Here is a 21306-nt window from a genome sequence, read left to right as displayed (position 1 = left end):
GGGTAAACATAATATAAGTAAAGCCTTTGGGATCCCTTAGGACATAACCGAAAGTAGAAATGTTGTCTCATACCAGGATATCCTTCCGTCCCTTGGTAAAAAGAATAAAGGTTTCCATTATCTTATCTCTGCTCTTCATTTTCTTGAAGTTTTTCTTAACGGGCCCAGCCTCAACCTGTAAAAAAAAAAAAAAAAGGGGGACACCTTCAGCTTATCACTTTTATGGGTTGGATGAGGTTAGAAATAATGAGTCCTTTCCTCCAGAACTGGCACCACTCTGTGTACGGGCTGTTTGTTATTGCAGCTTAGTCCCATTTAAGTGAAGTACAATACCAGATAAAGCCTATGGCCAAGACGTAGGGTGGTTTCTGCAAGCCATTTTTATCCATATCTTATACAGTGAACCCTCTTCTGAGATGACCATTCGAAATTGCATTGAAAACTGGTGGTCTTCTGAGGAGAAATGGTCCTCTTAAAAAAGATGACCAGTATGCATAATATATGATGGAATCGAAAATTAGCCAGTGGAAACTGGGTGGCCTTTTGGAGAGGTTCCACTGCAAAAACACCTTCAACACTGGTAGAGAAGAACAGGGCAGCTTCAGCTTGGTACTTTTAGGGGTTGTATGAGATTAAAAAAAAAAATGAGTGCCTTCTTCTAGAAATGGCACCACCCTTGTGCACATGCTATGTGTGGTATTGCAGTTTAGATCCATTCATGCGAACTTCTATACCAGATGCAACCGGTACAATTGTGTCTCGGCTCCACCACAAGTATGGGTAGAGACCTAGTGATGGGCTGTATCCGGCCAGTGTACACCCACAAGCTACTGATTGGCTGCCTGGAGCAAGGTCCTAGCAGAGTGTGTAGTGAGGTTTGCCTTGGATGGAGGGTTATGGTTAGTTTCAGTGTTAAGCTTACATTATTAGCTGTAATATGGAAGCATATACAGCTAATAATCTAAGCCTTACGCTGAAGCTAACCCTAACCCTCCATCCCAGGCAAAATGTATTCCCCACGCTGCTAGGAGCTTGCCGCCCGTCCAACATCATCTCCCCTCCACAGCCAAGCTCTTACCAGGGCTGCGGCCCTCCATCCAGTCATGGAGAGAGCATCCCCCGCTTCATGGGCGCAGTAGGAGGACGAGTGAGCCGTGAGCGGAGAAGGAACACCGGGGGGTTTAGGGGGGGGGAGTGGCAGGACCCGAGACCCCGCCGACGGGAGCGAGCCGTGAGCGGAGAAGGGACACCAGGGTGATGAGTGGCAGGACCCGAGAGGCCGAGGATGGGAACAAGCCGTGAGCGGAGAAGGGAGACCAGGGGTGGTGAGTGGCAGGACCCTGAGAGGCAGAGGATGGGAGCGAGCCGTGAGTGGAGAAGGGAGACCGGGGTAATGAGTGGCAAGACCTGAGAGGCCAAGGATGGGAGTGAGCCGTGAACGGAAAAGGGAGATCGGGGTGGTGAAGGGCAGGACCCGAGAGCCCAACGACAGGAGCAAGCCGTGAGCGGAGAAGGGAGAGCGAGGCAGAGGATGGGAGCAAGCTGTGCAGCCAATCAGGGACTGGTGCCGTAACCTGGCTGTCAAGAAGCCTTACCCTTGTCTCCACCCATACTTGTGGTGGAAACAAGATACAATAGTACCAATGCAACCTATAGTTAAGGAGTGGTGCTGTTTCTGCATGAATGCAGCAATTTTTATGCAAATTTTATACAACCCATTAAACACTGGCAGGTAACTTCAGAGAAGGTTTTTACATGCAATACTATATTGATAAAATTAAAGGGGTTGCCCAACAAAAATAAAATATTCCCTATCCACAGCATAGGGCATAAGTATCAGATCAGTGAGTGAGTTCAATTACTGGGACTCCCAATGATCATTAGAACTGAGGTTCCAAACATCCCTGAATGAACAGAGCAAGGGTGACAAGTATATACTACCGCTCCATTCATTTTAATGGGACTGCCGGAGATAGCAGATTGTGAAATGACTGTGGATATGGGAAAAGCCATTTTCATGGACAATTCCTTTAACTGTTTCTACACATGCTGTACATGAATGTACTATTGTGGCTGGAGGTAAGAATGACACTGCAGGAAATTACATAATTAGCTTTTTTTTGTTGTTTTTGCTAGGAAGGTAAAGTTTTGTTAAGAGTTTAGTGAAACGGAAAGTGCTGTCAATACTGTGTGACTGGAAGGTCAAGTGCCTTTAGGGTATTTAGTCTTTTCTCCTAAGTCTTGGTATTCTGATTATTCTTCTGCATGTTGCAGGTTCATGGAAACCATCATATATTATGATCTAACTGTGACTCACCGTAACACCCTCAATGCGGAATCCCAGCAATGCCGTGGAGCTCACACTCTCCCTCCACTGCATGTACCGAGGTTTCGTAACAGCTTGCTGCTTACGTTCCTCCGGTGTGGGAGCTTCAGGGTCCAGGGCCACCATTTTGTTGTACATGTCTTTGCGTGGTGTTGGTTTCAGGAGGGCCTTAGCCAACTCATCTTCTAAGTATGTCCTATAGTAAGACAGTTTTAAAGGTCCAAGAAGGACTTTAGCATTAGTTAGGCTCCAACTCATTCTATCAATGCTATATAATGAAATCGAAGGTTACTACTCATACAGACTGGGCTGGTTTTAATGGGTGGCAAATTGGGCAATTGAACAGGGCTCCAATTTCCTAGGGGAGCCCTAAAGACAGGATCCAAGGGAAAAAAAATGGAGTCGAAAGACATAAGTATTATCTGAGTCCTGTTTGGTGGTATTGTATGGGCTGTACATGATATTACTTTGGCACTACGTGACAGTATTATTTAGGTTATATATGCCGTATTATGTAGACAATGTAAAGTAGTATTACAGTATTTAGGTACTATGTGGTGGTATACGTATTTTGCCTATGAAAAAATGTATCTAAGGCTGGGATAATACAGTGTTAATATCTACATTCACCCTTTCTGCCCTGGGGTTTCATTTTAATAGTCGAAGACCGTATTCAAATGGAACCCCAAGTTAATGGTCCTTTTACACGGGCTGATGAATCGTTCAGATTCCTGCATCCAGTGAGAATCTGAAGGATTGTCTAAATCTATGTACCAAATGAATGATGAACGATAATTCTTTCTTTTATCTTTCGTTGTTCACTCATTCATCTATGAACAGGTGCCTGTTTACTGTGAATGGAAGTCAGTGGCCCAGAATAATTCCCGTCCTGCTCCACCTCCTTTCACTTATGTTGTAGCACAAGACCGATCATCGCATCGCTGGGACAGCCTGTTGGGCATGTGTACCCGACAGGTTGTCCCAATTAAAGTGCCCTTAACCTTTGACTTTAATTAGGCAAACATAATGCAAAGGTGCAAACTTTGGTCTCCGTTTGACCTGGTTTGACCTGGTTTCTGTTCATTTCCCTCATTTTTGGAGGACAGAATAGTGTAGTCATCTTTGCTATTGGCCCTCCAAAAATGATGGAGTTCAAAGTCTAAGCTGTTGGTCTCCGTTTGTCTAATTAAATGTTTGGCTATTCCAATGGAACCCCAGGAGTGGAAGAGTAAACATAGAGCCATTAATGCTGTCTAAATGCAGCTTGAAAATGGCAACTTTTCCAAGGCCTCACTTTCTATAGCTTTACCATCCATACAAAGAAAAAAAGATCAGGCGGATGAAAACGTCCTACCGAATTCCAATTTTGCAGTCCATGATGCTGGGTGCTTCAAGGCCCATGAGTAAGTCTTCCATCTTTATATAAGTCTGCTCATCTCTCTCCACTAGTCCATAGTAGGTAGGAACATATGGCCGGAGTACATCTTCCATAAGAGCCACAAGGCATGCATTCTCTACAGCACTAAATTTCTTAAGGATGTGGCCTCGCTCACTTGCTTTGAAGTTACCTTGAAGAGTGAATAGAGGAATTAATATGGAATGAACTTCAGGGTTAGTTCATGTTTACCAATCTGTCCTAAATATTTCTCTAATGAAGTAGTGAGCTCAACGACTACTTTTGTTATAGCGCACTTGACACTTGGCTCACCTCCACCCTGACTCTTGAAAAGAATATTGATTTATAGAAACTTCAACAGCTTTTAACTGCCAAGACTAAAGGATCACAAGTCGGCACGGTCAAGTTCATCTGTGAAACCCAGAAATCTCAGTCCAAGGGTTCCCTTTAAATTTAATTTTACCTTTAACATATATAATCAACATGAAAGGCTGTGCAATCTTTAAGAGCAAATAGTTAAAGGTAACCTGTCAAGTCCCTTCGGCTGCCCAGGCTGTATAGTAACAGGCACACTGATCTCCGCGGTTGCCAATCTTCTGTTTGAAATTCTGCATGGCTGGCCTGAAGATGAGTCCAATGAAGCTCATGCATATTCATATATGCATACTCCGAACACAATGCTCCTCCCTCCAGATGTTGATTTGCATTTCCTACTTTGTTACAGTGAGCAACCTGCCAATCAGCATCTGGCGGGAGGAGCAGTGTGTGGGGAGTATGCATGTATGAATATGCATGAGCTTCATTGGACTCATCTCCAGTCTAGCTCTGCAAAGTTTCAAAAGGAAGATTTGCAAAACCACTAAACTGATGGGTACAAGTGACAGACCGCTGAAATCATATACTGTGCTGCATGCAGCCCTGGTAGCTTAGACGACCTGACGAATGCCCTTCAATGGGCAAAATATTTTAAATGTTGGTCCAAAGGGTTACTATAACAAACGGCATACAAAAAATATTATAACCTTATAGCAAATGTCATCCGCTTCTAAATGACTGACAGCTGCTACAAATCAGCTGTCACCGCCAGCGCTCTTAGTGTCTAATATTAACCATTATAGTAGAGTATTTAAATGTTCTGTTCGGCAGGATTAAAGCTCTTAGATCATTCAGTACAGGTTCCATTCAACACCAATATACACGAGGAACAATCCTGAATGCTTTGTAGCCTTTGTACGGATCCAGCTCTGCAGCGGGGCTTCTAGCTCAGTTTCCTTCACAATTTTGGACGCGTTCACATCTCCTCCGTGTCTATTACAGCGCCCTTAGTGTTTGCATAAAGCCTGTTCTGTTGGTTTGCTTCTTAGGAAGTATAGCCTTATTCCATGTACTATGGTAATCTCATGTAGACAAACATGGCCAGAATGCAGAGTTAAACTTATAGGGGGTTGTCTTTAGTAACGTCTCAACTGAATTCTGTAAAAGTCAGCAGAATTGTGAATGCAGCTCTGTAGGTGATTGAATCATAAAACAGTATCTTAGAGCAAGTACAAAACAAAGGCAAGCACTGCAGTATATGTATAGTATACGTAAAGCTTTATATGCTGAAGTTTTAGGACAGGCCTGCTGCTGAAATCTCATCTGGATTTTCTACTGTTCCATACCATTTTGCTGCAGATCAGTTACAGAAGGTCTCCTGGCCTCTCACTATGATGTGCAGACCACTATGACCACTGCAGCAGTCAGGTGTCTACATGACATATCATTGATGGAGGAGAGGGGAGCAAGCACGCCTCTGCGCCGGAGTGGGGAGAAGTTAGCTCTAAGGGGGCTTTTAGATTTATATCTTTCAAAAAAGTCATTCACAAACGTTTTACAATTGTCCTTATCTGCAGATTTTGCTTTTGCGGAATATCCGCAGCACAAATTGCCATCTTGTAGATTTAAAATCTGCATTGTAGGTCAATTTATGCTATGGATTTCTTCAATAGTGCAATAAAATCTATGTCAGAAAATATGCAGTATATACTCCCCTGTGAACATACTCTTAAGGTTCCTTTACATGGTATGACTGTCTGGCGCAAAAGTGACGGCTGCCACCCCAGCGACTATCTCTCCTGTGCTTTTATACAGGCATCGTAGTCTGTCAGAGAATGGAGGCAGAGCAGTTGCTCACTGTAACTGAATGACTAGCAACTACTTAAGTGCCCTGTTGGAGGCCAAGTGTCTATGGGCCGATAGTCACCCGTAATTGCAAAGATACCTTTAAACTTATCCATTGTCTACAGGATAGTGGATGGGTGTCTGATCGGTTGAGATCCAACCACTGGGATTTCCATCAATCAAGAGAAATGGGGGGGTCTCGTGTCCTCCTGCATGAATGGAGCTGAGGCTGCTCTATTCAACTCTATGTCCTGCTTAGGAGAAGAAGCTTAGTACAGCAATCAGCTATCTCCAGCTGTCCTACAGAGATGAATGGGGCAACAGCTGACATGCTCGACCACTGCAACTTGACACAAGATACCCATTCCAGTTATCGATGGAGGGCCTAGTAGTTGGACCACCACCAACCAGACAGTGGATAGGGGTTAAGTTTCAAACTTGGGACTACCCCTTTCAGAGCATCTTCCAGGGGTCTCCTGTGGTGCACTGCATTCTGGCATATTCTTTCTGCATGTGATTACTGTACAATATTTGGAGTAAATACTATCTAGAAAACAAATCACCAATGCAAGCATCTGTGCAGACATGGAACAGCCTGTTAGGAGATCTTGGCTCGGAAACCTGCAGAATTCTGGAGAAAACTGACAAAGATTCAGAACAAGTCAATCATTCAGGATATTAGTAATACTCCTCATACATAAAATGTTACAGTCAGAAAGGACTCAGATCTAAAGATGAGCGAGCATACTCGCTAAGGACAATTGCTCGAGTGAGCATTGTCCTTAGCGAGTACCTGCCCGCTCGAAAGAAAAGGTTCGGGTGCCGATGGGGGGCGGGGAGCGGCGGGGGAGAGCAGGGGGGAAAGGAGGGGAGATCTCTCTCTCCCTCCCTCCCCCCTGCTCACTCCCGCAACTCACTGCTCACCCGCGCCGGCACCCGAACCTTTTCTTCCGAGCGGACAGGTACTCGCTAAGGGCAATGCTCGCTCGAGAAATTGTCCTTAGCGAGTATGCTCGCTCATCTCTACTCAGATCTTAAACATTTAGATAGTAAAGTATAAAGCCCTTCTATATACGTACACTGCAGGTACAACTGATGCACTGCATCGTGGGTTTTATAGGCCCCACAGGTGAGGCAGGACATTTAAAGTACCCATAATATAGTCATGCACCACCTTGGGCTCCGCATTAGGCATAACATAGTGGATATGTTTCACCAGAGGTTTTCCTTTAATGAACCTTTTAAGCAGTAAACCATTATCTTCAGGAAGTCTTCCTGACCACGGTGCCATTTTTTAGTGGTTGGAGGAACACAACAATGAATTCTTCACATTGCCTTGGCCCTCAAACTCACTGGACGGTAAGAGTTAGATGCTTATCCATGGACTAAGGAATGGAGGGCCCGGTGAGTATGAGACACAGCTCCCCGGACGCCACCATATGGTGCTTGTAGTTAGTGACGAGTTCTCTTTAAGTTAATCATTTTGTATGTTAGAAAAACAAAATAAATTATTCTGAAAAATCCTCTCAAATAGGCAGAACATTTCTAACATGCAACAGCCAAGATACTATTATTCTGCATTATCTACCAAGCAACGCTGTCATCAACAAGAGAAATGACATAAAAACGCTAACATGTAAACTAGATTGTGCTTGTTAATGATCCATTAACACTGTCATTGTCAAAGAGGAACGTAGACTCCATATAAGATCTCTTACCTTCATGGCCGGCCAGCTGCACCCAGGAAATCTGTCGACGGAGCGACCAATGCACCATCGTGAAGAACGTCTTCCATGATTTGGTCTATAAAATTAAATGATTATTGCATTATTTCTTACTGTAGATATAAGGACACTAATGAGGTGTTATTAATTGTCTCCTATGGCTTTGCATATGCCACCAGTAAAATGGGCCATTTATCAGAGACAACTGAAGGCAATGGTTTGTGCGATTCTGAAAGGGTGACTCAACCCAAATATATCGTTGTTTTATAGCTTCATCCTTGGTTTACCTGTTCTTGCACTCAACATGTCAATTACACATTCCTGAGATTTACTGTATTCATACATCACTTATTAATGAACGCTGTGCCCTATCCAAATGATAGGCCTTCAATTTAAACAACATGAAACCCCCTTTAAAGGGCTTACTCCATGACAAGTTTCACACATTGCTCTAAGTAAACTGTGTGCCCAGCTGCAAGCAACAAATGTATTAAAGGGGTTTTCCAAGTTATTTCTTTTATATAGTTTTAGCTTCCCCATGCCCAAAACTATACAAATGAAATGTACTGCCCGCAGCGCCGGACAGGTGACGTCCTGCAAACCTGTCACATGGGCTTCTAATGTAGAAGTCCCAAAGCAGGTTTACGGGACGTCCTTGCCAACCACCAATGGCTGCACCGGTCTTGTGGGTAAGCAACCTATGTGACCACTAATATAAACAGAAGACCGGAGTGGTGGATAGCGGTGGCGGCGGCGTAGCGGGAGCGGAGTGTGTGTGTTTTTTAATTTGCACACACCTCGCCCCACCATCACTTCTGTCACCAATGCTGAAAATGTAAGAAATCCTCTTCAAGACGGGCAAGACTCTTAACTTTCCAATCCACTGTCTGACGTCTTCCTACATTCTGATTGAAGCTTGTACAGCTCCAATGTCAAAAGACGTCCGACAGGGTATTCTTACCGTCTATTGCCAGCCACTCCACCATCAAAGCCTCTCTGGCGCACACACACTGGCTTTAGCCAGCAGATGGCACTGTTGTATAATAGCAAAAAGTGAAAGCCTTTTAGGAAACCCTGAATCCAAAATTGGATTGGAAAGGGTTAATACATTTATTTCATATGGTGCACCTCCATGTGCCAGATGGAGACTCACGCCAGTTTCTGGCATTCGTTACTTTAAATATGATGGACCATGCGCGACCACACCCCTGAATGCTGGGCTCCATCCATTTTTTAGGAAAGTGTTAGAGCTCGACATAAATGGCCATATTGCTTGTATTCTGCGTATTTTTCAAATTCAATTCCACACCAGAAAAACTAAAAAAACTTTCATAGAGATATGTTTACAGTTAGATTCAGCCCATAATTTGCACATTTTTTTACATTAACACTTATTAACAGTTTAATGACCAGCCATTAGAGATGAGCGAGCGCACTCGCTAAGGCAAACTAATCGAGTGAGTAGTGCCTTATGCGAGTACCTGCCCACTCGTCTCTAAAGATTCAGGTGCCGGCGGGGGAGAGCGGTGAGTTGCAGGAGTGAGCAGGGAGGAGCGGGGGGTAAGAGAGTGAAAGAGAGATCTCCCCCCGTTCCTCCCCGCTCTCCCCCTGAGCCACGTCTAAGGCCTTTCACCTAGCCAATCCAGCAGACCTACTGCACACTGATGAGGGGCAAGTAACAGTCTATTTGTATATGGTTTATTTTTTCTCACTCTCTCCCCCCCCCCGCTCCTCCCTGCTCACTCCCGCCGCTCCCCGCCCCCCGCCGGCACCCGAATCTTTAGAGACGAGTAGTTTGCCTTAGCGCGTACGCTCGCTCATCTCTACCAGCCATATGTCTTTTTACAGCAGTGACTAAGGGACCTGAGGCTAGGCTGCTCTAAAACCACGGCAGCCTAGTCTTAGGCTAGCACAGAAATCTAATTTCAGGAAGACTTGGGGCTCAGTTGTCTACTGTCTATCTTTCAGTCCCCTTTGCAGTGAACCGTACTATACAAATGTAATGTCCATTATCCTGCGCAGTGAAGGGTAGAACAAAACAATGGCAGCGCACCTATTTTTCATTCATCCGCCTCCCAAAAAACAGTAAAAAGTGATCAAAAAGTTGAATGTACTCCCAAATAGTAGCAATGGAAACTACAGCTCATCCCGCAGTAATCAAGTTCACATACAGCTCATTTGGTGAAAAAATAAAAATGTTATGGGTGTGTGAATGTGAGGATGTAAAAGTAATTTAGTTTTTTTTTTGGATGAGGAAGGCTGTGATTTCTCCTAATGAGGAGACTTATAAGGTCATCCACGCTCCTCTGGGAAAGCTGGGATAATGCCTCTGCAGCGCCACCTCTTGGAAGGCAGCATTCTTGCAAGTCAATGTCAGACTTTTTAACAAGCATTGATAACAAATTCCTGAGCCAAGTTAAAGGCCTCTCACCTAGCCAATCCAGCAGACCTACTGCACACTGATGAGGGACAAGTAACAGTCTATTTGTATATGGTTTATTTTTTCATTCTGGAGAAGATTCTGGCTTTGACTTACATTTCCAGTTATTGTTACAAGGCTTGTTAAAAAAATCTGACATCAACTTGCAGAAATGCTGCCTTCCAACAGGTGGCACTACAGAGGCATTGTTCCATCTTGCTATTTGCATAAATTTCCCAGAGGAGCATGGATGGTCTTATTAGACTCCTCACACCTTCAGATGCTCTCCCTAAGGAGAAACCATACCATTCCTGACCAATATCAAAGGCCTCTTACTAGCTAAGCCAGAAACCTACTGCAAACTGATGATGGGGAAAATACCCTGAAACAGCTGTCTGTGTATGATTTATATTTTCCTTACATTCCCAGTCATTGTTACAAGGCTGTTAAAAAGTCTGATGTTGACTTGCAGGATTCCTGCCTTTCAATAGGTGGTGCTGCTGAGGCATTGTCCCATCTTTTTTTTGGAAAAAAAAGGTTTTTATTGTGCAAATGTTGTAAATAAAATATATAAATCTAGCATCACCATGGTTATATTGATCTAAGGGATACTACTTATACCACACAGTAAGTGTCATAAAAAACAGTGGCAGAATTACTTTTCTGTTGATTCGTATGCCAAAAAATAAAAAAATAAAAAAACATTCTTAAGGGCTTATTCTGACGTGCGTATATTGGCCGGGTTTTCATGCCCGTCCAATATACAGTGCCCCTCTCTGCAGAGGGAGGAGGCGGGTCGGGAACAGTGCACTGAGCTCCCACCCCCTCTCTGCCCCTCACCACTATTTGCAATGAGAGCGGACGGGATCAGAACTTAGCTCTGCCCCATCCCTCCCATTGCAAACAGTGGCAAGGGGCGGAGAGGGGGCGGGAGCTCAGTGCACTGTTCCCGACCCGCCTCCTCTCCCTGCAGAGAGGAACAGTGTATATCGGCCAGGCGTGAAAACCCGGCCGATATACACACGTCGGAATAAGCCCTTACCCTAATATGGTACTAATAAAAACTATAACTCATCCTGCAAAAAAACAAGCCCTCACACGCCTCATTTAGCAAAAAAATAAAAATGTTATAGGTCCTACAATGCAGTAATGCCAAAACAATTTTTATTTTTTAGGTACATTGACACATAGTGAAATTGGTGTGGATTTTCCGTAGCAAAAAACCCACACCAAAATCCACGTAATTTCAGAGTAAAAATCCGCACAAATTTCACCCCTTTGAAAACAATGGGCGATGTGTTCTGAAGGAACGCCCAAAGATAGGACATGCTGTGATGTGGATAGAAATAATTGTTCATGTGTATGACCCCATTCAAAAGAATGGGGTTCATATTCGTGCGAAACTGCAACGCACAAGTCTCGCTCGATTTTCTCAGCGGTGTTTTTATTGTTGATAAGTAGTAACTAGAGATGAGCGAACGTGTTCGGCTCCGCCCCTTTTCGCCCGGACACCGAACTTCGCGAGGAATTCCGTGTTCGGGCGAAAAAAGTTCGGGGGTCGCCGTGGCAGCGCGGGGGGTTGCGGCGGGGAGTGGGGGGGAGAGGGAGAGAGAGAGAGGGCTCCCCCCTGTTCCCCGCTGCTGCCGCCCGCGCCGCCGCGCCTCTCCCCGCCCCCCGGTGCCCCCCGAATACTTACGCGCGAACACGGAAGTCCTCGGAAAAGCCGGTGTTCGGGTGCGTAAGTGTTCGTTAAGAACACGTTCGCTCATCTTTAGTAGTAACACAAAAAGAAATTTACAAATTTGGTATTGCTGTAATCAGACTGATCTGCAGAATAAAGGTGAAACATGCCATCTATATACCATGCAGTGAACCCCGTAAAAAAATAAATAAATGGTGAAATTTGTGTTTTTCCCCTAAAAAAGTTACACAGTACATCACATATATCCCAAATGAGTGCCGTTTAAAAATACAACTCTTCCCTCCAAAACAAGTCCTCATGCAACTATGTAGAAATTTAAAAAATTGTTACGGTTCTTGGAACCCAAGAATGACAAAAAGAAAAAAAATTGCCTCGTCATTAAGGAGTTAAAAAATGTTTCTATCGCGATATATTGCAGGACTAATGTTAGAGTAGAGCCACCTCAGTAAATATTCCAAGGTGGTCGCACCTACTCTGTGCTGCTCCTCTGCAGTAACGCTGTCTTATCACCTGCTCAGCATCTGTGCTGACATCAGAGAAGATGCAGCAACCCAGAAGAAGCCACTCATGGTATTAGTGTATCTTGACGGCACCAACTAGTAGAGCTGCAGAGAGCAGGCCGGTGACGCCCCCTGACCCTGATTGGCTGGTGAGCTAGCTGCCCAGCAGGTCCTGGAAGCCCAGTATGAATATACCCAGGCGCCTGATGCTGTCCTCCCCACTGCTGTACTAAGTATTAATCTTGTAGTCTTCCTGCTCCAGTCCTCCCCGCTGCTTTACTAACTCTCCCATTCTCCCCGTGCTGCAGTTTTCTGTTCCCCGGCCGTCTCGCTTCTCTCTCATTCGCCGCTGATGCTGCAGTCGAACGCCACTGATCGCCGAAGTCCGTGTCGCTTGTGTCCTTGCGCGCTCCTGCTCATCGCCGCAGGCCTTCTCTGCCCAGCGGCAGCGGCAGGACTGTGACCGCTGGGTGTTGTGGCGCTTCTGATGGCAGAGCACCGGATCAGGCCACACTCCCGGACACAGGCTTTCTGCACCGTTGCGGCTGCCTGGTGAGTCCACACCACCGGCTGTCACAGCGGATTTGTCCCGCCCGAGTGCAGGATCAACCCTCCGGCACAGGCACAGGCTGTAACTGTACCGGCCCAGGGTGCAAGGGGACACAGTTGGACAGGCAGCCACTGCTGTTGCCTCTGTGCTGGTAGCCAATATGTGACAGTGACATCGCTGGGAAATAGAGGCGACCTTCTGTGCCTGTGCTGTGAAAGAGCCTCCAGGGCGATCTATGCTTCTTATTGTAACCCCTTTTTTTATTCCCCCATGTCTGCTTTGTAGGCTCCCAGGACCTGCAGGCCACGACGCTGTGCAGCCAATCAGGTACAGGGGGTGTCAATCTTGACTCCACTAGGACTTCCTGGTGGCGTCAAGATACACTAATACTACCGCTCACCACATCGGGAATCCCTCCACATACCCAGAGGAGCAGAGAGAGAAGCAGAATTGAGCATGTGTGACCACCTTGGAGCAATCACTGTGGTGGACACAGAAGAGAAACAGCAGGTATTCTAACACTACTCTTTGAATATCTGGGGATGGAAACATTTTTTAAAGTAAGAATCAATTCAAAAACGTTAAGAGTTATGGGCTGGATGTAACTGTAAATACTATTTTTCACGGAGCTACCCCTTTCGGACTTTAGCTCCACTTACATCATTTCTCTGTTATTCACCTTGTAAATTTTTTGCAGTGGAAATATCAAAACAGAACATCAGGGGAGTGAAAATGAGTAATGTTTTTGTGTTTCTTGGCAATGGATTTTCAGATGAACATGCCACTACTTGAAAAGGATGCTCGTCTGAAAAACAGTTTTCATGTCATTACGAGAAATGTTAGTACAAAGCATTGTTTGATACAACCATGAAATATATTACATGTTACGGTGTTGAAGAATTATTACGATACCATTTTTGGTAATTCTCAAAGAAAATTCCTGTGCGGCTGTGCCCAAAAACCACAATGAGCACCAATAAAGCCAACATACTGACTATCATGTAAAATGTCAATGATCAAAAACTGTCAACCATCCTGTGTGGGCGGGGTAAGCAGGACTCTCGTTGTCTCTACTAGGAGTCCTGTACGGATTTACTCTGCTGTTTACTCAAATTCTACTCCAAATCATGCAAAACTACATATCACGCAGATAAACTGATATCCCTCTAGCACATGTTACTTTCAGATAGGGCAGCAGAGATCACATGATAGGTTCATTTTAGATAGCCATACATGAGATAGTTGTCAAGTGAACCCTCATTCGCCAAGAACTTTTCCTCCCACCATAAACAGCATGCTCGGCTCTCCTGTAGCAGAGGATTATCACGAAAAAAGGATTGGGCATGTTGAAATAAAAAATGCTCTGACCCATCTTTCCCTTAAAATTGACTATCTGGGGAAAACCAGGAGTCCCCATACACATTAACAGTTGGCCAAAATGGGTAGATTTAGTCTGCTTTTATCTAGTTTCAAAAGGTTGTTATTGGGTTATAATGGAAAATAGTTTTGCCTAGTTCTGCCACCAGACTTGAGTGAAACAGGAATATATAAAGTGACCACAAAGTATATAATAAATGTGACCAGACATACTGTAGGTTCAGACTCAGCGTATAGCCAATGTACAGGACATAACCGCAGTCAAGAATGATTAAGTTTCTCTTCACATCTGTGCCAAAGGCTCTGCTACTTTGTCCGGTAAAACGCAGCATGTCCATCGTTTTCATGGTCAACTCCTATGATGCAGCCAATCAACAGAAAAGACAAACCCAGATGTGAACAGAACCTTAGATAGAAGAAGGTGAGACAATCCTGGAATTTCTCTTGAGAAAAGCTTCCATCTCATGAGAACTCATAGCATATAACATCATCCTGCCCACAACGGCAGGAATCACAAGATGGGATCTACTTTTATCTAATGCGTATAGTTGCTGACGGCTGTTTTCCATCTATACTTCCCCAGACGTTACACAATGCTCCATGCGGCTCATTATTTCACACTCTCAATGCAAGGTAACCTTCAGTCAAATGAGCTGCCCATCACTTGTGTTCAGGTGGCACCATGTAAATAGAAAAATGCCATGGCATGTTGTGTAAATAAATCCTGGCACGTTGTGTGTTGACACAATCATCTGGTAGCTGATACATGAGCCTTATTGCCTGGTTAAGCTGCGGTTCAAGATTGGATTTATGTCTGCGTATGGAACAACATTTTAGTTTTTATATGGATATAATCTACTTAAAATGTGGGATGGAATTTCTTATTTTCTGCTCATTTTGCGGTACAGCCTAACAGTCCAGAACTGCGTTAGCAATTCTGCTGGTGGCTATTGGAAATGGTTGACAGCCTTGTCTGCATACATACAGCTCTGCAGAGGTCCTATAATGCAGTAGTTCCTACATTACTTCATATAATTTGGTGTAAAGATGACGCTTCCCGGAATGCTAATTAGAATGAAATTCCGTGCAGACACTGAATCGGTAAGGAATGCTGAAAGAGTTGAGCTCAGAAGCTTGCAGTATTGTGAATGCTGCTCTATCCTAGCATAAGTAGAGCTCTCCCATACAATGTGATCTTTTAAAGCGTGACGTTGAATGTCCATTATCCTTGATCTGTGGGATCAATAGTCAAAGATGCAATTTGGAAACATCACAACATCATCAAGAAATATTGCCAACAACATAAGTGTCAAATCACTTAAATAAATAAAAGAAGTGGGAAGCTACTCTTTACAGCTCCAGGGATGCAGTGTTGTAGCCCCGCCATTCTCCTGGTCTCTGTTCATAGTGGAAGTCAGGTGACTGCTGCAGACAATCAGAAGCTACAGCATCACAGACTGTTCTACTAGCATCAGCACTCCGCATGAGCTATTTATACCCAGGACTCTGACTGTAACGAGGGGGCACCCTCTGCGTGTAGAGGAAAGAAGGTTTCTACACCGACATAGAAGGGGGTTCTTTACTGTAAGAGCAGTGAGACAATGGAACTCTTTGCCTGAAGACGTGGCGATGATGAATTCGATAAATGAGTACAAGAGGCGCCTGGACGCCTTTCTCGAACAATACAATATTATATGTTATAATAAAGCAGGGATTATTGTTGATCCGGGGATTATTCTGATTGCCAGATTTGAGTTAGGGAAGGAATTTTTTCCCTTAAATGGGGAAAATAGACTTCTACCCTTATTATTATTACTTTTTTTTTGCCTTCCTCTGGATCAACATTGGGGGTTAATAGTCTGAAATGGATGGACATATGTCTTTTTTCTGCCTTACATACTATGTTACTATGATGCAATGAGCTTGAACAGTGATGCTGCGGCCTCTGATTGGCAAGCAGCGGTCACCTGACTTTCAATGTCAAGACAGACTGAGAGCATCACAGGGGCTGTGGAAGGTAAGTACCTATTTCTTTTACTGTTTTTAATTTCCAACCGGATAAACCCTCTATAGTCAATATGATGACACCCGCATGACACTGCTTATTCATGTCACTCCCTAACATATAATTCCTTTTCCCGTATTGACCTGTGTTTTGGCTCCCAGTACTGTCTCCCTATGGTGCGGGATGTGTCCTATCTGCCCAGAGGAGTGTCGGACCATTCCCCACTCCAGCTGGTCCTCGACCTTGGTGTGGAGGGCTCTCGGCCTTTGCGGAGACTCAGCCCTCTATGGCTGGCACAGGGAGAGATACATGAGTATGTTGAGCAGGAGGCAGGGATATACTGGGAGGTCAATAAGGGGAGTGCCTCAGAACTGACTGTGTGTGATGCCTTTAAGGCCTTTACTATGGGGTCTTTTACATTCGCTATTGCTGAATATAGAAGGTCTCTGCAAGCCGCCCGATTGGACCTGGAACACCGCCTTGTTGCAGCGGAAGCAAGGCACATAGCAGATCCTTCCCCAGAAGCCTACCTGGACTTAAATAACCTACGGCGGGAATACAAATTACTACTCGCTGAGTATACCAAAAAGAAGCTTCTTTACTCCCATCACCAGGTCTTTGACCAGGGTGATAAGAACGGTCATTTGTTGGCCCATTTAACAAAGGAGGATCAGATGTTGCCGCCAATCATGGTGGTGCGCGATGCTTCTGGGGCCCTGGTGGATAACCCAAAATTAGTCAATTAAACATTTGTCCACTTCTATAGGAACCTATATACTTCCAAACTTAGCTGCTCGGATGAACAGCTAACAGCCTACCTTGATGATATAACCTTCCCTACGCTGAGCCAGAGTAGTGCCACTTATTTGGATGGGGGCTTGAGTATAGAGGAGGTAATGGATGCTATCAAGTCACTCCCCAATAGGAAATCGCCTGGGTCGGATGGACTCCCTGGGGAGTGGTATAAAAAGAATGCGGATTTCCTAGCTCCCCGGCTTCTAACGCTATATAATTCTATCCTGCGAGATGGTGCCCTGCCAGACACCATAATTGTCATGATTCCTAAAGCTGGAAAAGATCCTGCAGATTGTGGTTCCTATAGGCCCATCTCGCTTCTGAATAACGATGTTAAAATTTTGGCAAAAATACTGGCAATGCGCATAAACTCCATTCTTAATGAGATTATACACCCTGACCAGTCTGGCTTAATGCCTGGCAAAAGTACAGACATGAATCTAAGGCAGCTTTTTGACCATCTGACATATGAACACTCTAACTGTGGGAAACGCACCCTGGTATTTATAGACCAGGCAAAGGCCTTCGACTCAGTAGAGTGGAGGTACTTGTGGGCAGTGATGCAACGGTTTGGATTTTGGCCAGCATTTACTAGGTGGGTAAAGATCCTATATGACTCCCCAGTAGCCAATATTAAAACCAATGTCCATGTATCTGCCCAGTTCCCCCTCGGTAGAGGCACACGACAGGGTTGCCCCCTGTCCCCTGCCCTGTTTGCCCTTGCTATAGAGCCACTTGCAATTTGGGTCCGGACCTCACCGGTAATAAAGGGATTTAAACTTCACAATTTTGAGGAGCGCATAGCACTATATGCTGATGACACCCTCCTCTTTCTCCAGGATCCAGAGTCCTCTCTTGATTCTGCACTCGCCATTTTTGACACATTTGGCCTACATTCTGGTCAATTGGGACAAAACCCACTTAATTGCGATAGACTCTGCGGCAGCTGAGCTCCCTTTGCCCGCCCCACTAAGCTGGACAGCTCAGACAACCTATTTGAGTATAAGAGTGTCGGTGAGGGTTTCTACCTTCTTTGACCTTAATTTAGCTCCCCTCCTTAAATGGGCTGAGGGAATAGTGACGCGTTTTTCCTCTCTCCCGCTCACTCTAGTGGACAGAGTCAATTGGTTAAAGATGAAGCTACTACCAAAATCTTTTATGTCCTGCATAACTCCCCTGTCCTGGTCCCAACCAGATTCTTTGCCACGCTTTGTGGGATTGTACTACGTATCCTCTGGAGAGGTTCCAACCCAGGATTAAATTGGAGACTTTGTTCCTCCCGGTGAGCTGGGGAGGATTAGCCTTACCCCACTTCTACTACCACTATCTGGCCAGCCAGCTGGTGTATGCTGGGTGGTGGCTGACTTCATCAGATTACAATCCGATGGTGGGACTGGAGCGCAGGGTGGCGGGCTCCGCCCCGGGATTGAGGGGTCTGCCGATGCGTGGACCCTCCTCTACTATTGCCCCCATGCTGGTAACACTTAAAATATGGCACAAGGCCTTGCAGCTGACCCCTGCAGTGGAAGTCACATGGTCTCCCCATACTCCTTTGTGGGATAATCCACACTTGCCGCACCTGCAGCGCTTTACAGAGTCTGCATTCTGGAGAGCTCATGGTATTAATGTACTATCTGACATAGTCACTGAGGACAATTTCTGCACTTTCCTCCAGCTGCAGATAATCTACAACCTGCCTGAGCACTCCTATTTCAGATATTACCAGCTGCGACATGTGATCAGGGCTCAGTTTCAGGGCCTGTCCATACCGCTGTCCTTGACTTGGTTGGAAGGCTTGGCACAGATGTGCAACCTAGTAAGACCACTGTCCAGTTTCTATGCCCACTTGGGGCAGTGTCTTGCCCCATTGAGGGAGAGGGCGACCCAGAAGTGGGTCATTGACATTCCTGATCTGTTAGCGGGGGAGAGTGAAGACATATTGGTGAGCTCTGGTCCTCCTTTGATTAGTGCTAGGGATAGTCTTGTCCAGATCAAGTTACTACTCAGTATATACTACACCCCATCTAGGCTACATGTAATGGGTCTGCTCCCCTCAGCGACCTGTCCCCGATGCTTAATTGCTGATGGGACCATCATGCACAGGTTCTAGGACTGCGGTGTCATGCGAGACTACTGGGGGGACGTCCTTATATTTATGGAGTCTCACCTGGGGGCCCCGAGGATCATGCACCCTGGGGTGTGCCACTTTGGGCTTGTTGGAGACCTACCGGTGGCAGTGGCAACCTGCACCTTATATAAACTACTGTTTTTCTATGCTAAGAAGGTGATTTTGTTGAATTGGAAGCATCCTGGTAGGCCGACCAGAAACGCATGGATCCAAGTGGTGAACTCTGTGCTTCCAATGTATAAATTGACTTATATGGCCAGGGGATGTCCTGAGAAGTTTGACAAAGTTTGGGGGGGGCTGGGTAAACTGTCTGGCAACGGCAGCAGAGATGCCTGTCTAGATACTGGGAATGGATATGGTGAGGGATACCCGCTTGAACCAATCTACTGTTTAGGCTAATTCTTTTTTTTCTTTAAGAGTTGCGCAGGGTTGTTGTTTAAGGGGGAAGGGTTAAAGTTTTGGGGAGGGGGGGTTTCTCTCTATTTTTTTGTCCCCTTTTTTGTTTGTTTTGTCTTGTTTTTTCTTTTTCTCCTGGTGTTTTGGGTCTCCGAGGCTAGGACCCCTCCCTGGTTTGGGTTTGTTCCATTATGGGTAGCAGATAAATAAATGTGAAAATGAACAGCCAAGTATTATGTTTTATGAGAAATAGATATGAATATGAGAGACATTCAGTGCTTTCACTTTTGTCTTTTTTTTCAGTTCTCATGTACTGTGATGTATCAGCAAGGTGTGCATTCTTTATGATGTCTGCTGTTTCTGTATATTTGTCTATTTTGGCTAAATAAACGTTCCTTAAAAAAAAATAAAAAAATCAATATGATAGCAATATACACGTACGGCTTGAATGAGGATGAAAGAGTTAAAGACAGGGTGAGCAAAACTAAACAGGTGCTTTCAAGTTATAGATCTGATTAAGTGAAACTGTAGATAGAGGTTTCCAATTTGATTCCGTTGAAGGCTATAAACACATAAAACAAATGATATAAAACACTCAGTGAGCCGCCAGGCCTAGCCGATTGGCATACTTTTCATCACTAGTGCCACAACTTGTGTTTGATTCAAAGGAAAGAAATTTACATTGATAGCCACATGTTAAAGAAAGAGCAGAGAGAAACATAAACCAACAAGCGTGAGAAAGACAAAACATGAAGAGGATGTCAAGAGATGTCTACAATTAGTTCAGCCATAGAATGCTTCTACATATCTAGTAGCTAAGGGCATCTGAATTTTGATTGAACACTGCCATGATCTATAAAAATGATGGATCATGGAAATGAAGAACTACTAAAGGCCCATTTAGACACAACGATCATCGCTCAAAAGACATCGTTTGAGTGATAATTACACAGCAAGATGATTGCTCAAAATTTGCTCAAACGGCAGCTTGAGTGACAGATATGAGCGTTCACTTTGCATAAATGTGTAAATGAAGGCTCACGAAGTATGCAGAAGACAAGCGGGACCGCTATCTTCTGCATACATCTGTTGTCTTCTTGGAGCGCTCAGCTGCTATACAGCTGAGAGCTTCAAGCGGGATATGCAGAAGACAAGCAGGGCGGCTTGTCTTCTGTATACAGCTGTTTTCTTCTCGGAGTGCTCAGCTGTTTTTCAGCTGAGCCCTCCGAGCGGGGTATGCAGTGCACAGCTAGAGCGCTGTCTTCTGCATACTCCTGCTGTGTTCACAGAGTGCACAGCTGGTATATAGCTGAGCGCCCTGAGCGTGGTTTTCAGAACACAGCTGCAGAGATGTCTTCTGCATACTCCTGCTGTGTTCATAGAGCGCACAGCTGGTATACAGCTGAGCGCTCCAAGCGGGGTATGCAGAAGACAGCTGGAGCGCTATCTTCTTCATACTCTGGCTGTGTTCTCCAAGTGGGATACCAGTGCACGGCACTGATAAAGCTCATCATTCTCTTTCAGCTTGCTGAAAGACAACCATGAAAGACTCGTTAACGAAAATTGCACGATGGCCGTGCAGTTAGACCCAACGGTTCTTGCTCAAAAGACGGTTTTGAGCGATTTTTGAGTGAGAATTATTGGGTCTAAATGGACCTTAAGTTCACAAATGGGTTAATGTAGGACTAATATTCATAGCTCAAGGATTTACAACATAAAATGGTATTTGCAGGCTATATACTGTGCATACAACATTAAAATAGTGGAGCTCATTAGAGCATTGATTTCTATCTGAGCCAAGACGTCCATTCAACTTCATATGAGACAT

General features: G+C 44.9%; 1 protein-coding gene across 2 annotated transcripts in view; it reads right to left on the bottom strand.

The window, feature by feature from the left end:
• The window catches only part of LOC136582121 (inositol-trisphosphate 3-kinase B-like), a 92339-nt gene that overhangs the window by 15661 nt on the left and 55372 nt on the right, over positions 1-21306 (bottom strand). For both annotated transcript variants that reach the window (XM_066582932.1, XM_066582933.1), the window contains exons 3-6: positions 7601-7685; positions 3681-3894; positions 2318-2522; positions 74-175 (exon numbers count right to left, since the gene is read on the bottom strand). In XM_066582932.1, coding sequence (XP_066439029.1) covers positions 74-175; positions 2318-2522; positions 3681-3894; positions 7601-7685 — 606 coding nt within the window. The remainder of the gene's footprint in view (positions 1-73; positions 176-2317; positions 2523-3680; positions 3895-7600; positions 7686-21306) is intronic.

The sequence above is a fragment of the Eleutherodactylus coqui genome, chromosome 11 (assembly GCF_035609145.1).
Source record: "Eleutherodactylus coqui strain aEleCoq1 chromosome 11, aEleCoq1.hap1, whole genome shotgun sequence".
Lineage (NCBI taxonomy): Eukaryota > Metazoa > Chordata > Amphibia > Anura > Eleutherodactylidae > Eleutherodactylus > Eleutherodactylus coqui.
The sequence above is the reverse complement of the archived record's forward strand: the minus strand, read 5'-3'. Positions and strand labels throughout refer to the sequence as shown.